The 15,071-nt window shown below is 43.8% G+C and overlaps 1 protein-coding gene across 1 annotated transcript in view; it reads left to right on the forward strand.

Annotated features, from left to right (window-relative positions):
- LOC311509449 (receptor tyrosine-protein kinase erbB-4) overlaps window positions 1-15,071 on the forward strand; it is a gene marked incomplete at its 5' end in the record, with an annotated part of 240,178 nt that overhangs the window by 146,348 nt on the left and 78,759 nt on the right. The window contains 1 exon segment of the mRNA XM_084574670.1: window positions 1,658-1,844. Coding sequence (XP_084430796.1) covers window positions 1,658-1,844 — 187 coding nt within the window.

Consider the following 15,071-nt stretch of genomic DNA (forward strand, 5'->3'; position numbering starts at 1 on the left):
AGACTTTGATTAATGGCAGTTTACTTTCATTTTTTATTATTAGGTTACACCTTACACACAGTTTGCTTGTGATTCCCTCCGGATAAAACATCTAAATCAATCAAATATCATTAAAAATCCACTACATTTGAATTTAAAAATATAGTTTTTAAAAGGTTCTGTTGAGGTCTTTGAATGTCTCATATCAACCTCCAATCAGAGGAGAAGCGTAATCGCTGTGCAATTGAGGTGACATTTTAATCATTTTAGACTGCATGTCCAAGTTTTTCCATGGGGTTGACATTTCAAAATGCAAATAGCATGCTCCGCGCACAGAAAATGAGAGGAATGTATTACCGCTCGGCCAAAATGGCATCCAAGCAGAGGAGTTGGAAGCAAAAAAAAATGTGAAATTCAGGGAGGTGAAGAGTGGATTTACTTGCGTCTAACGCCAGCAAACAGTCACGTCACTGACTTAAGCCACACGATAGATAGATTCTGGTATCCGGTAGTATCATTACACAGAGACAGGAGTAATTACAAGCAGCAAAAGGGGTAAAAAAAAAATATGAAATAAGAGTATAGAGAGGTAGAATGTATAAGGTATATATAATGCATTAAGTATCGATATGAAGATATGTGGTAGAGATTGCTCTTTGAAGGGAGTCGGATCTTGTGGATCCATTCCTTTCAAAGAGCCGTTCTAAAGACTGGTTCACTTTGATATTTATTTATTTTTAAGATGCTAGTCTGGGGATAACTTATTTTAGAATCATTCCAACGTATATATCCCTCCAATACATATTCTCTTGCTGGGATATCTGAGTCAATCTATATATTCCAGAGAGTCAAATGCTTTATTTAACGCTTGAGAAATTTGCGCCGACCGGAAATCGAACCTGCTACGCTCGCCACTGTACCAGCTCTGTCACCAACACCCCCTTAAAGCAAAGCAGGAGCTTCTGTGTGAAAGGGAAAGGGGGAAAAAAAGAACGGATCACAACTGTACTCGTTTCCCATCATTCCTTTTAAAGAGCCGTTCAGAAGATACGATTCGTTTGTGAACGGCACAATTGTAATATGCGGTAATATAAAATGTATGATACTGTGTACAATAAATCAGTTTAAAGACAATGTATGAGTATGTGTATGACACTATAGTTGATGTTCAGGTTAGTTAGAGGTTTTAGCTTTGGGTTTTACTTCACTCAAATGATATTACTGTATCCTTCAACAAAAATAAAAATACGCTTGCACAGCAAGGTTTCTCACCGGGGTGCCAGTTGGTACAAAATAAATACACTTAAACATCGAAAACCCCAGCGCACACAAGGAGACTAAAATTAACAGTTTTATCCTTTTAAAAATAATGTTTTGTCAGAATTGTTAGGTTCTTTGTGTGCTATCAAATGCTGCAGAACAGCTACCAAATATGGCTACCAGTTCTGGGGAGATCAAAAATTCCACAATATATGCATTTTAAAAAAGAAAAATTTAAACACAAATATCCCAAATGTGTTCGTATTGGATGCAAAAGGGTGGTTCAATTGATGTGTAAAGGCCACCTCTACACATGCATATGCATATGATATTGTACATATTTCAACATTATTGTAACATTTGCCCTTACAATGCATATTAATTACATTTCCGTCTCTTTTTTATTTTATCCGTGCAGTCTATCAGGGAGGTGACCGGCTACGTGTTGGTGGCGCTCAATCAGTTCGACTACCTGCCGCTGGAGAATTTACGGATCATCCGTGGCACCAAGCTGTACGAGGGCCGCTACTCTCTGGCCATCTTCCTCAACTACAGGCGGGACGGTTACTACGGCCTGAGGCAGCTGGGTTTGCGCAACCTCACAGGTCAGAACGATGGCATATTAAATTACATTGCTGCGTAATCAGCATGTTAATGTCATACTCTTTCACTTTTGTCACCTTTTCTTTTGTTTCACTTCCACTTTTAGGAGCTGAATGAAACAATAAAATGAACAAAAGACGTTTTGATGCGCCGGAACACCAACAAATCAAATATAATTCATAGAAATAAGGATATATTATTGCTAAACTCCCTCATAAGACGAGTAATAGCGTAATTTTGTGAAGAATATGTTGCCATTTCCAGGCACGATAAATGCTTGTGTTTGACTTGTTTTCACGCCCACATATGCAGATTTAATAGGGCTTTTTTAATTAAGTCACAAAATTGGAAGTCAACTTTTGAAGCCACGTATCTGCTACCCTGGCAAATTAATCTTTCGTGTTGCTGCATCAAATGTCTGTGAAAAAGTCCTATTTTCTCCTTAATTACATTTTTTTGTTTACTCAAAAATAGGCTTCTTTCATGTAGGGAGATTTTGTAAGTGTTTTTTTATGCAACAGCTGTTCTTTTCTTTTGTGGGAGAGGGCAAAAGCTAAAGGGGGTCGGGTTTGTAAAGGGTAGCTTTTGTCTGTGCTAACTTGGCATCAGAGCCTTGACCTCGGCATTGGTTGATGTTTGCCATTTTGCGTTACCCAGTGGCTGAGTGACCTTCCGACTCCAGCCAGAATAACAGAAGACATGCTTCATGCTTTAAAGCCATGTTTTAGTGCACCTGCTTCTTCCTATTCCCGCCACAAGTTCCCTTCTGTGATGCTCACACATGAGTCTGCGCTGGCAGTCGGCCTACGACAACTTCATTTCGCAGCATTTCTGGGAGGCAGGTGCTGCCTTGATGTTCCGTCTTGGCGTCGGGCATTAGCATCGCTCCGAGACAGGAACGCATGATGTCGCGGGGAGAAGCGCTGGCTGGGGGACAACTGTCATGCAGAATCGGAGCCTCGTCTGAGGGTCAGTTGTTTTCAGGTCAGGAAAGAAAACCAAGTGTTCAGAGAAAGGAAGATGATGTCCAAGGCTGTAGGGAGTCACTTGGAAGTACACTATCTATGAGAGTCTTGAAGAGAGTCAGTCTTCTTTACGTCATGCAGTTATTTACCAAATATGACATGTTTAATTGCTTGTAGACAAGGCCGTAAAAAGGAGAACAGGAAGCCTTTTCGTGTCTCAACACAACGATGTCTTTGTTGTTAATCTTCTTGGATTTTGGTTAAAATTTCTTGGATTTCTTAATGGCACAAAGACAGGAAACAAGTTATTGTTCTTCCAGCACGGATGGAGCCTAATCTTTCCGAGCATCTTACCATGGCCAGTAGGAAAAAGTCCTGTCCAACACGTATGTCCTCCAAAGCACGGCCAAAGAACAAAGACAAATGCACAGGAAGCCGCCAGCTCCTGCGGATTTAGCGACACGGACGTATCAGAAGTAATTTGTTAGTATTAAAACTGTTGCGTGTGTTGCATTTAAGGTTAGTTTGATGGTGGGATTTTTTGCGGAGGGGATTGCCAAAGCATGAAAGATAGAGAGCCTGACAAACTGGGATCAATCCAATCACGTGGTATCGGCCCTAAACTGCCAAGCCACCAGGACGCCTCTGCTGTATCCCTCTTTGTTGTATTTTGCCCGAGGTTTCTTCTCTGGCATCGATCTTCTCACTTTATACTGCTCTCCTGTGGGCATTCCAATTTATCCCGCATCTATCCTGCATTTTCTGCCTCGGGCAATTCTGTGTCAGACGTTTCACAGAGGATCCAAATTAAATTTGGTGTGTAACAGAAGTCATGCATCTCGCGGTCCTGGACCACACCTTTGTTAAAGTTTTGGGAATGCAGCAAATGTTGAGCGAGCGCGGTGAAATATTGGACAACCACGCACTGAGGAGAAAAACTATGAGTGCTAAGAACGTTGGACAGCAGAAATTCATTGCGGGCTCCTATGCTATCGGCTTTGCAGTTGGGCCTTTCAAGATTGATGGTGGTGAATCCGACGCTGTGCCATATTAAAACACATGACAGATTGAATGTAATAAGGAGCATTTTATGGAGTCTCAACACTGTGATAAAGAACTCCCGAGAGAGGGGATGCTGACATCCTAAGCCAGTAAAGCAGTAGGGTTCCTTCTATTTTGATCAACCTACAAAGAAGCGGTGGCTTAAGAGCACCTCTATTCCTGAATGACTCATAATGAGTAACACGTTACTGTTTTCTGTTTCTTCACTACAAATACATTGCACTGGAAACCCAATATACACAGAAAATATATTGGTTGCCTTTTAGGGCTTCTCTCTCTTCTTTTCTCTATTGCACAAGTTGATCAAACTGCTCTAAGGCGTTTCTATCATGATCAGTTTGCGTCATAAACTTCTAGGAATGACACAGTAGCTCCAGTCAGCACCGTTTTTCAAAGCGGGGTTGTTTCACCTTTATTCCACCTTGCAGTTCTGTGTGAATGGATTGTATTGTGCAGTGTTGGTGCACCTTCAAACCCGCTGTAAGGTAGTCAAAGGACTAAACTGACATCTTTATAAAAGTCAGAGCTGGCACAAGATGCCCGTCACACCTCTGATTCCGGAAAGCAGACATGCTATGGCATTCTCTCGGCTTTTGTCCCATTTGCATGGCATAATGTGGTAGTTTCTTAGCAGCCCTGTGGTTGTGTAAAAAGGGCCAGGATGCAATTAATGACTATTGTTTTAGCAGCATCAACTAAGAACTTTGGCGACGGTACCATTGAGCTCAGTCCCAGATCATGCTGGAAGAATCGCACAGGACCCCCCGGAGTCTCGACACTGGTGATTGCAGAACAGCAGATGGATTTATCAGGCGGCTGATGGACCCTTCTGATGAAAACTCAGTAAGAGTAGGAAGTGTCGATGGAGAGGAAGAGGGTTGCACGATCGACTGCACGGGAGAGGATTTGCAGTAAATTTAAAGAAAAGGCTCCAAGGGTTGCAGACAAACAGATCATTGGACAAGAGTGCTGGCGTAGAGGTCGAGAACGAAATGGTTTTGCCATGTTGGCAGGCAGAAAAGATGAGGAAATAGAGCGCCAGGAGTAGTCCATATACACTGTAGAAGAAAGGAAAGGAAGCAGACCATGATGGTACAGAACTTCCTAACAGACCTTCTGCCCAAGCTCCCAAATACCCGGATCTCATGAGAGTTGATTAAATTGACACAAAACTTTGCATTGTGTGTCCTTGGGCATTCATTTTCTGCTTTTAATGACACAGAAACAATATATATATATATATATATATATATATATATATATATCAGTTGGTGGTAACTTACGTTAATTTGCCAAACCCTAATCTCTTTCGGAACTTCTTCAAGACCTTTTTTGACTACACAACACAAATTCCACAGATGGCTATTTATATATGTGTTGTACACAACGACCAACAAGTCCAGCTAACATAAAGTATTGTTTGTGTAATGATCAGGATTCTTCTCTGGAGTAGCACCACTGAAAAGTGAGTGTTGTGTACTTAATCCGTTTTTGGGTGCAAGGAAGGTACACCCTTGCATTATTTATATCCACAATGCATAATCTACCTCTCCAGACTTATTCTCTGGAAACCTTGGGAGATAATGTTGATCCTTAGAGGCAGAATTCACCTCCAGTTCACCGCTGTGATTCAGGCTGGCCCCCTGCCTGTCTGGCTGGCACTCCTCAAATCTCCTGTTTTAGCGCATACTCAGAATGGGTGCCTCACATCGCTAGACTTCAGTCCATACCATCTGATCCCAGAGCACCCAGACTCTGCAATTAAGCCAGATCCAGTCATGCATATGGATCAGTGTTGCTCCTCTTGATTCCCAGTTCCACTCCTGTGCCTGGGAAAAAAATGGAGACCGTGCTATTTCTCTCACTTAAGCTGACAATTAGGCTGGCAGATTATTCTCCTTTCCTAATGATGGTAAGGAAACTTGCGGCACATTCTCTGCCTATCCACGTACCGTCTGATGAAATGTGTAAATTCGTTTTGCAACCAACGCCACTTCCTCCACATCTAGAGGGGATATATACGGGATGTGGCCAAGCGAGAATGCATTCAGCATTTCTCGCCACACACAATACATTAAACAACAGTTCAATCCCTTTGTGGATTCAGCGGGAGTCTGCGGAAAGCATAAAATTCAATTTGGCTGCGGAGTCGGTATGCATACAGCTGTGCAGTCTTTATAGTAGTGGGGATATATAGTAATCTGCGTTAAAGGAACTCCTCTGATATCAACTTGTTCGGCTTCACCCTGTGGTGCTTCTGCACACATACATCAACAGCCACATGAACTGCATACATATAGCACGCCTCGCTACACACTGCAGTGCTAATTACCCCATGCTAAGCAGCAGTGGGTGTAATAACCACCAGAGATGGAGACTATCAGAGCTGATGAGATGCCGGGTTTGAAATGTTTTCCGATCCAGTTTCCGCCTCTTTCTTTCTTGCTTAACTTTCGCTTTGTTCGAGAGCTTTTTATATTTTAACTTTTTTTTTTCTCTCTCTCTCCTGTAAAATTGCCCATCTGGACAGGAGCCAAATGGCTCAGCATGCCCCGAAGAGAGCTCCGACTCCAACTTCCCATCTGGCAGCAATGCCCCCTATGCCCGTGCGCTGAGAGCAAAACACCATTTCCTGCCATCCTCTTCCTTTCTCCACCGAACCTCTCTCTCCCTCCTTTCTCACCTGCTTCGCTTGCCTTTAAGGCTAAGCCGCCGCGCCACCGTCGGCAATTGTTCGGCAATTTGGCGACGTCCCAAGCCTCCCCTAATTTAAAGCTAATAATTTACCTCCGCTGTCTCGCTAATTGCGACGTTTCTGCGAGCATTTCGGATGCATTTAGGCCCAAATTACCGGCAGCAGTTGCTGCGGAGGTGAATTGATTAATAGACCTCATTACAATTAACCCCACGTGCGTCTTCGTTTTTAGAGCGCGGCCATCGATTTACCGGGTCAAGCAGTTTCTCATTTTTGCGGTCAACCTACTCGGCTAAGCCAGCAGATTAAAAAAAAAAATGAAAAAAAAAAATAGATTTTTCTCCGTGTGTTGTGGAAATGCAAGCCCGGAAAAGAAGTAGATGATGCAATGACCACATAACACCAATACCTACAACAATGACAGGACATGATAGTCAGTTAAAGTTGGATATTTCTTTTGAGATTTAACAAACTTATTTATTTTTATTTTTTTTTTAAGTATCAGTTTCAGAAGTGTCAAAAAGCTGAATTTGATCTATACAGCAAATCCTCTCAGTGGAGAGTATAAAGATCCAGCACATCAAAGATATTATAGCCTCTCTTTTTCTTTTTTTTAAAGGGCATACACCTAAAAGGAGAATCCTACAGCACTGCAGCTCACATTAAGACTGCCGACTGATGTTGCCGTTTTTATGCAACCACGTTTGCCTCCATTTTTGACTTTTTCCCACCTTATGTTCAACTCAAAACTTAAGGCGGGTTGTGCACAGTGAATACAAGCCCGTTCAGATCACAAATTTCCGACCGCATTCCTGTTTTCGCTTTTGTGAGAGAAAAAAAAAAAAAAAAGCACTGTGGTGATTCTGTTTGTATGGGATGGGGGGAAAAAAAGCTCTACTTTCAAGGCCTCTTTACTTAACATAAAGCTTGTGGTGTGATCTCCAAAAAGTGGTGTAATTACAGGGAGATCAAATAGAGCAAAAGCGGCTAATGCTAAAACCCACTCTCGCCCCGGCCTGTTATGAAGCAGAGGGAGAGTGGAGGGATGGGGCCCATTAATAATGAATCCAGTGTCATCATTAAGGCGCCAAATGATTAAAACATATCTCCCAGCTTCAAACGCGCCTCTGCTAGCCCAGAAAACGCTGCAGTCGTGGATCCGCAAAGCGAGAGAGCCTTTCAGTCCGCTTGTGAAATAAAGTTTTGCTTTTTTTTCTTTCATCTTTACTGCCCTTTTTAAGAGTGTTGAAACACCAAAGCGCCCAGCGTTCCTCTTTGAAAACAAAAAAAAAAAACAACAAAAAAAAACCCCACTCCAGTGTTATGTAATGCGGCACAACCCATAAATCTGCCCTGATGTTTCTTAGATATGAACCCTTCACGCCGGGCCAGGTTGGAAACCGCCTTTGCCGCACATTCCCCGAGTCCTCTCTTGGTTTATGTCGTGTCACCTGGAGAAAATACAAGGCGGTTAAAAGAGCCGCAGTCATCTGCCTTCTGTTATTGTTCGGTGTCTGGCCTGAAGATTAGACAAGATAACACGGCGGAGCAGGTCTTGTTACAAAAAAAAGGTGACAGTCATTGACATGCAGACACGCCGGTTTGCCGTGTCAGACTCTGTGGTTTATTTTCTCCTTATTTCTGTTTTTTCACCCTCTCGTGCCCAGAAGTCTGTTTTTTTTTGTTCAGATTCTTTGACGTGGAGTCTCGAGGGGCTTTGGATTTGTCTCCATTAGTGGTTGTGGCACGTCTGGAAGGAGGGCGAAATGATCTCTAATGGGGTGGTAATAGTCCCCCAGGGCAGTGCGCCGGCTCCTCGTGCACTGTTCTTTGATCTTAGGGTTCACTTCCACCGGCTGACACGCTGTGATCTGCTGGGTGAGTTTTAGCTGACCTCTTGCTAACTGAGCTGCCTACACACCTGACAGAACCCCCTGTGAGCAATAATGTCTATTGCTCCTTAATGCTCTTTAACATCACCAAAAGGAGAACCTCCCCCCGACTGTGTAAATGCCCTCTAGCAGGGAGTTAGCATGGAGTAGCAGGGGTAATATCTGAAATGAACCTGAGCCATATAAATCCCATCCTCACCAGACACATGACAGCAGTAGTTGAATTCTAAAAGCAACTGAAACGACCGTTGTTGACGTAGCTTTGTTGACGTAGAGTGCATTTGCCTTGTAAAGACTCTCCTTGATCCCAAACCATGATCTTCTCTGAAAACTAACCAATTCGTTTCGGTACCTCAACCTAAAACATCAAAAAAGGCAATGTAGAAATTACTGGATAGTCTCGCTCTTTGACCACAAGACACTTGTGTCCCTAAAGTCCCTAAATTAGCGAGCTAGTAGCAACAGCACAAACACAACAACAGCACAGAGCTTAAGAACCCAAAAGTCCAAAGCCTTACAGGGTCAAAGGTTCCCACCGACACAGGCTGACACAACATATAACGGTGTGTACGATGTTCACCAAACTTCCGATTCTGGAGAATTCCATCACCGTCTGGTGTTAGGTTACTGCTACTATCCAACTGATCTGCAACCAAAGTGTCGGGCAATCGTAAACAGTTATGGCAGCTTTTAAGATCAACCAGTACAGAAAGATTCATCAACCCCTGCAAGTATGCTCCGAGCTCAGCCCCGTACAAGCCACAACGAATTGTCAACGGAAGTCCGCGACATGAAGTGTCAGGCTGACATCCGACACTTACCGCTACCCAAATGGCAACGGCGGCTCGGGCAGCAATGTCGCTGGCAACGCTGACGGAAATCTGGGAAGCGCACCGAAGCTATCTCTCAGAAAAAACTACCGTCTGTATGTTACCTGTGACTTTTGCGATGTCATGCTCCAAAGAATTCACAGCAAATGAAAAGTTCATTGCAGGAAAAAGCAGCTAGTGCAAACAATACAATACTTCTGAAGCAGTTAATGCCCCTGCTGCTTTGAGATAGTCGAAGGCCCAAAGGAGTAATGAATGTACCGTAAATAAGGCGTTGCAAAAGTGGAACCCAAGTAATAACGTCAAGGAAAATCACTAAAACAAATATTTCCAGGAACTGGATGGAAGACCGGAGTGCTAAGTCAGCATTTCCACCCACAAGTTCTTCAAAATCCCACCTAATCAAATCAAATAGCGGTGACTTCATCAAATGTTCTAACTAGAGTTGAAGTCATTTGTCATTTTCGTGGTTGTTGTGTCTATAATTTGTCCTTCATTGCAGGAAAGGGTGTTTCCCTGCAGTTTGGCTTTCTGACAACTGGGAAGTTTTCATTTGACAGTAATTATATTCAAAGAGCCTGATTGTTTGCCTTGCTACGAGGCACATGCTACCCTTCTGACATTGCAAGTTATTTGAACACTTTTGGGTCTCGGGGTGGACAAATGAACCTCTCCGTGTTTGTCTGCACTTTCTCCCAGGCGCCAGTAACCTGTTTGACTTTGGTAGATTTTAATGACATTTTTGGGTCCGCTGTTTTTTTATAAAGCGGCCCCGCCTCAGTCCAGGCCCCCCGTGAGATGTGTTGTGTGGCTCTAAACAGAAAAAGCCATTAGTGCATCAGGCGTTATCGCTGATTAATATGTGTGTGCAGAGCAACTGTTGAAGTCAGGCGCAGGTATAGGGAGGAGAAGTCTTCCTGGACTGGCTTGGAGAACCTCACACTAAATATACCGCAGAACCAGATGGAGGCAATTTGCTGGTCATAGTTGATTTGCTGGTGTGTGCGTCCGTGTCGGTGTGTTCTAAATTACCAGAGTGGAGGGATGAGTGCTGCAGCTCTGTGCCAGAAAATGACAAATTGCCCATTTAGCCCATTGTAAGTGTCAGTTTTAATGCAGAGGGTTAGCTCTGTTTTCAACACTTCTTAAGCATTTGGCGCCATGAAATCGAGCTCTGTTTGAATTGCAAAAATGCACGTCACACTGCGAGTGTGTGCGCGCGCCCTGCAGGTGTTCAGGCGCACACATTAAGGCGCTAAAGGAAGTCTTTTTGTTGTCCCGTTTCCTGGCTTAAGAGTGGACATTTAATAATATCCCACATTTCAAGTTATGAGCTCAGCTGCTCAGCAGTTTTACCGTCTTCATGGCTCCCCCATGGTCCATTCATAGTGCCCTCTAAATTTTAGTTTGATGTTCTTATCTTGGCCAAAACACTATTTCCAGCACAATAACGGAGCAGGGAGGGCGCTGACTGTCGGGGTAAGTCCGCCGCGAAACAACTTCTGTTGTCGAAAAACAACATGGAACAGCAGTTCTGGGCTTGTTTGCACTTGGAGACTGTACGTAGCAATTTATTTGATGAGTGAGTTGCTTGACCTCTGGGTCACTGAGACCTATTAAAAACTTCAAAAACAGATGACTGGAGAAAGTACTTTTCTGCAGGGTTTTTTTCTTCTTAATTGATTTCCAACATTTTCCTACATTTACAAAAATAAAAATATAAGTGCTTGTGGCCAACATTTTTAGGTCAAGATGCCAGTCCTGGTTGCTGTAGATAATATAGATTTTAATACTACAGGCTACAGAATTACAGACGAAGCAACAACTATAAACCAGGGTTGCATGACTTCAGATTTTGTAAAGTTGACACCAACTTGTTGCTGATGACATTACAAATAAAAACCCAGTAGAAAGCAATGCTTTGCAACAATGAAATCTATATTCTTCACCTGAATACAAATGCTGAGAACAGACCGCTCATGATATCAGATATGTATAGCCTGTATAAAAATATGCCGCAACTCAGCACCATCCATAACATTTAATAGTACTCCACAGCATGTTGTAAGATGGGATAATGTAACCAGGTATTTCTCCACACACTTGATGAAACACTGGGCTCCTCACGTGTCTTCTCGGAGGCGTCCATATTGTTATTGTCACGTGATCGGGAAGTCGACGAACTGACTAGTCGACTGACCTATATAAGCCCTAGCAAAAACAATAAAAACAATTTGGCCTTTTTTCCTCCTCTGAGGAGTTTCATAGTTTTATGCTTCATAGCATCTGGGGTGTCGCTTGCAGCTCTTCATCTAAGCGATCACTGTGGCTTCTTGTTCCATTACATCCTGCCCAGGGGTCGCGTTAACCGAATATTTGTGACTGTGACGGAAAAATCTGAAGGCCATCTGTCATTTTGACAGATTGCAGTTCACACCCCTGACCACTTGGTGGTGCGTGACGTTATTAATTGGCTCTTGTCGCTAATCGCAGTTTGCGTTCCAAACATCGCGGAACTTTTATCACGATTTCCTGGTACACCGATTATACTGATGCACACTTCAGAACTCAGCTAACCATAGACATATGTACAATATATATGTATATGTGTCTATGCGGCTAACGGCTACCAAAATGGAGGAATCAGATGAAAGCACGTTGCTAGGGCTGATGAGTTTTTGTACAAATTGTGCAAAATAAAAGAGTTTGCATACCACCGAAGCACTTCAACCCTACGGTACCATAGCAGTCCCGGTCCGAGTACGGACAAGACGTGTCGGCAGCCCAAACTTTTTTTTTACCCTACCATTTAAAGTCAATACTGTCAAAATGACAGACAACAAAAAAGTCTAGTGCAACCTCTGATCCTGCCGTATTTCAAAAATGTTTTTTCAAACTCAGTTAAATACTTTTAATTTGAAGTTGCAGCAGGAGAAAATGGTGTGTAATACAATATCTTTCCGGGGAATGTCTCCACAGACACCCAGTTTGAGGTGACAGAAGCACAAAATATTGCCAAATATTGTCATCAATGGGCTATAGGCTCAGTTGCGTCACTTAATTCGTTGACAAATAGTGACTTAACTGACATTTATTTCGATGAAAACCTTCGACATTGCCTCTTTAACAAACTCATAGCGTTTGCGTGTTAATAGATTCCCCACTACTCCCACCAGCGGCTCGTACGCATGCATCAGCGGGGATTGCTGACGACCACCGCCATTCGTTACCGTTATTAGTATTCAGCAGCCCCCTCATCTGTTTGGCTGGCTCTTTTGTTTGCCCGCGCTGATTGGAGGGCCGCTGGTTAATTTAGATGCAGGGAAGCGGTGACAGAAGAGGGCTCATTAGGGCTGCGAGCCCATCCGGCCTTAAGTGCAGAGTCTCCAGTTCCATTTTCATTTGCCTCCATTATTGAATTTGCTGGCTTCTCATTCGCCCTGATTGCATTTTGTGTCACCTCTAAAAAAAAAATAAAAAATAAGACATCGGGCTCCCCGAGAGATGCCGTGACACTCAGAAAGGAGACTTACATTATGACGGTAAAGTAATGAGACAGGCAAAAGTTTAGAGATTGACACCGAAGTTTACTTTTTAATCCTTTTTTTATTTTGAGGGCTTTCATTTTTATTAGGTCTGAGAGAAACGTCTCCGAGAGTTTTCTTAATCATGATTGCTGTGTAACCTGTGGGGGATGGGGAGCGGGGAGGGGTGGGGAAGAGCAGGGCGGCGTTGATGTTTGTTTGTAAGACAGAGTGGGAGAGCGACAGACGGGTGGAGCAAGAGTGGGTGGAGGCGGAGAAGAAGAAGAGGAAGGAGTGTGATGGCAAGAAAGTGAGGGGAAAATAAAAAAGTGTGCGCCTCCGTCTCCGTCAGTGCCTACACAGCTTCCATAATCTCCTAGGGTGAAGCAGTTTTCATAAGGATTCATCGCAAAACAATATCATTCGAGACTGTGGAATTTAATCAGGGGCTTTAAAACACAATTATGGTTATCGGTGAGGACACGACGGCATCGCTTCGGATCACGGGAGGGACTTGGGGGGGGGGGGAGATGGAGGGGACCTCCCCCGCACTGTCTGCACCCTCTCGCTCCTCTCCCATTTGTCACCGAGCACAATATCTCTTTGGCTGGCAGAGCTAATAATGGAGAAGTGGGGGGAAACGGGACTCTGGAGACCCACCTCCGCTTTCCCGTGAAGATCAGATAAGTTCTCCTCAAGTCAGGGCCGCCGCCGCCCCACCCCCCACCCCGAGCCACTGCGGATTCGCTTGTAAGGAGCATATCATTTATAAAACACAGCGCGAGCCATTTGACGGCTTTTTAGGCGCGTGAATAATGCAGGTCTTTATGAAAAGTGCAGCCGCAGGAGCAAGACGTATTTCCCCCTCCGGAAAGAGAAGCTACCCACTTTCCACTTTTTAAAAGTTCATTTAATTTCGGCCGACCCCTCCCCCCTTTTCGCTGATGCTCTGCCCTTTCTTTCCCCAGCGCCTAGAGGTGAACCAGTTGCCGTTTTCTGTCTCTATTATCTCGGCGATCTGCAGCCATTTATCTACCGGTGGCTTGTTTGCAGACTGGAGACCTAACGGTTATTCATGGGATTTGAGAAGTCGTCTTCACTTAAGCAGCTACTTTCTCAACTGTTTTTTCCCCACCTCCTCTTTAGAGTAAACATGCTTGGAGGCAGTGTACAGTGGAGTGCTTCGCAATTACACAGAGGGTTTCCTAAGGGACCGACTGCTTGTTTTCAAGTCATGTGTTTACCTCAAATCAGGATTTCTCAGTGTTACAGTAAATTGGCTGAGCAGTAAAAAAAAATAAAACTTTATTTTAATAATAGTTAGTTTGGTAAGATTTGGCAGTTACTCGCACATCCATACACTCGGATCCTTATACGCCACCGTAGCACCAATTTGGAATCCCGTTCACGCTTACATAAACTCCCTTTCCTTATTCGGAATTCCCTCAAATTGCAACCCGGTGAGCGCATCCTCTGCTCAGGAAATCTTTTTGTTGTCTTTCCACCAGAGAGCAGTTCATTCTTAATGGTATATGGTGGGCATTTGAGCTGTAAGATGAAAGCGATTCTACACTAGAGCGGGGGAACCGAGCTCTTTATTGTTCCCCTTGGTTCTACTGATCCAGGTGTTGCCTACGATGTGTGTGTGTGTGTGTGTGAAGTTCAAAGTGCTCTGTGATGGATGCTGGTCGGCTTAGTACGAGGCGACTGCTGTGGATGGATTGTTTGCGTGGTGGGGGATGTTGTTGGTGGATTTGGGGGTTAAGGTGCGTTGAGGCGGGTTTTTGGAGGATCACGGAATTTGATTCTGGTCACGTGTACAGATGGTTTTCCGGAACACTCCAAAAAACTTTTTCTATCATAAATAGCATGGTACAAAGATAGATGAAATAACGAGGTAAAGGAACGTAAAGGCAAAGGCACGCCAAGTCATTGATCAGTGTTGGTGAGCATCTGGGTTTTGGCGATATGTCTGCAACATTGGCGCAAGTCGGACACAGAAAAAGTGACAAATGACTCTGATTGGCTCTGATTCAGCTTAGCAAGCCAGTGCCCGAGAAGAGAAATGAATGTGAGGAAGGTAAGCACGCGTAGCATACATACGTTATCATCTAATCTGAACATCCCAATGGTTTACGGTTTCAAGGGGGCGGGGTTGGACTGTGCCTTCAACTGAACATCGGGCGGAACTCCTGGAAATAAGATAAATGACATGAGGCTATAAAAGATCAAGGTATAGACCTGTTCTATGGGAAAGGTAA

Source organism: Chelon labrosus (assembly GCF_963514085.1).
Source record: "Chelon labrosus genome assembly, chromosome: 24".
Lineage (NCBI taxonomy): Eukaryota > Metazoa > Chordata > Actinopteri > Mugiliformes > Mugilidae > Chelon > Chelon labrosus.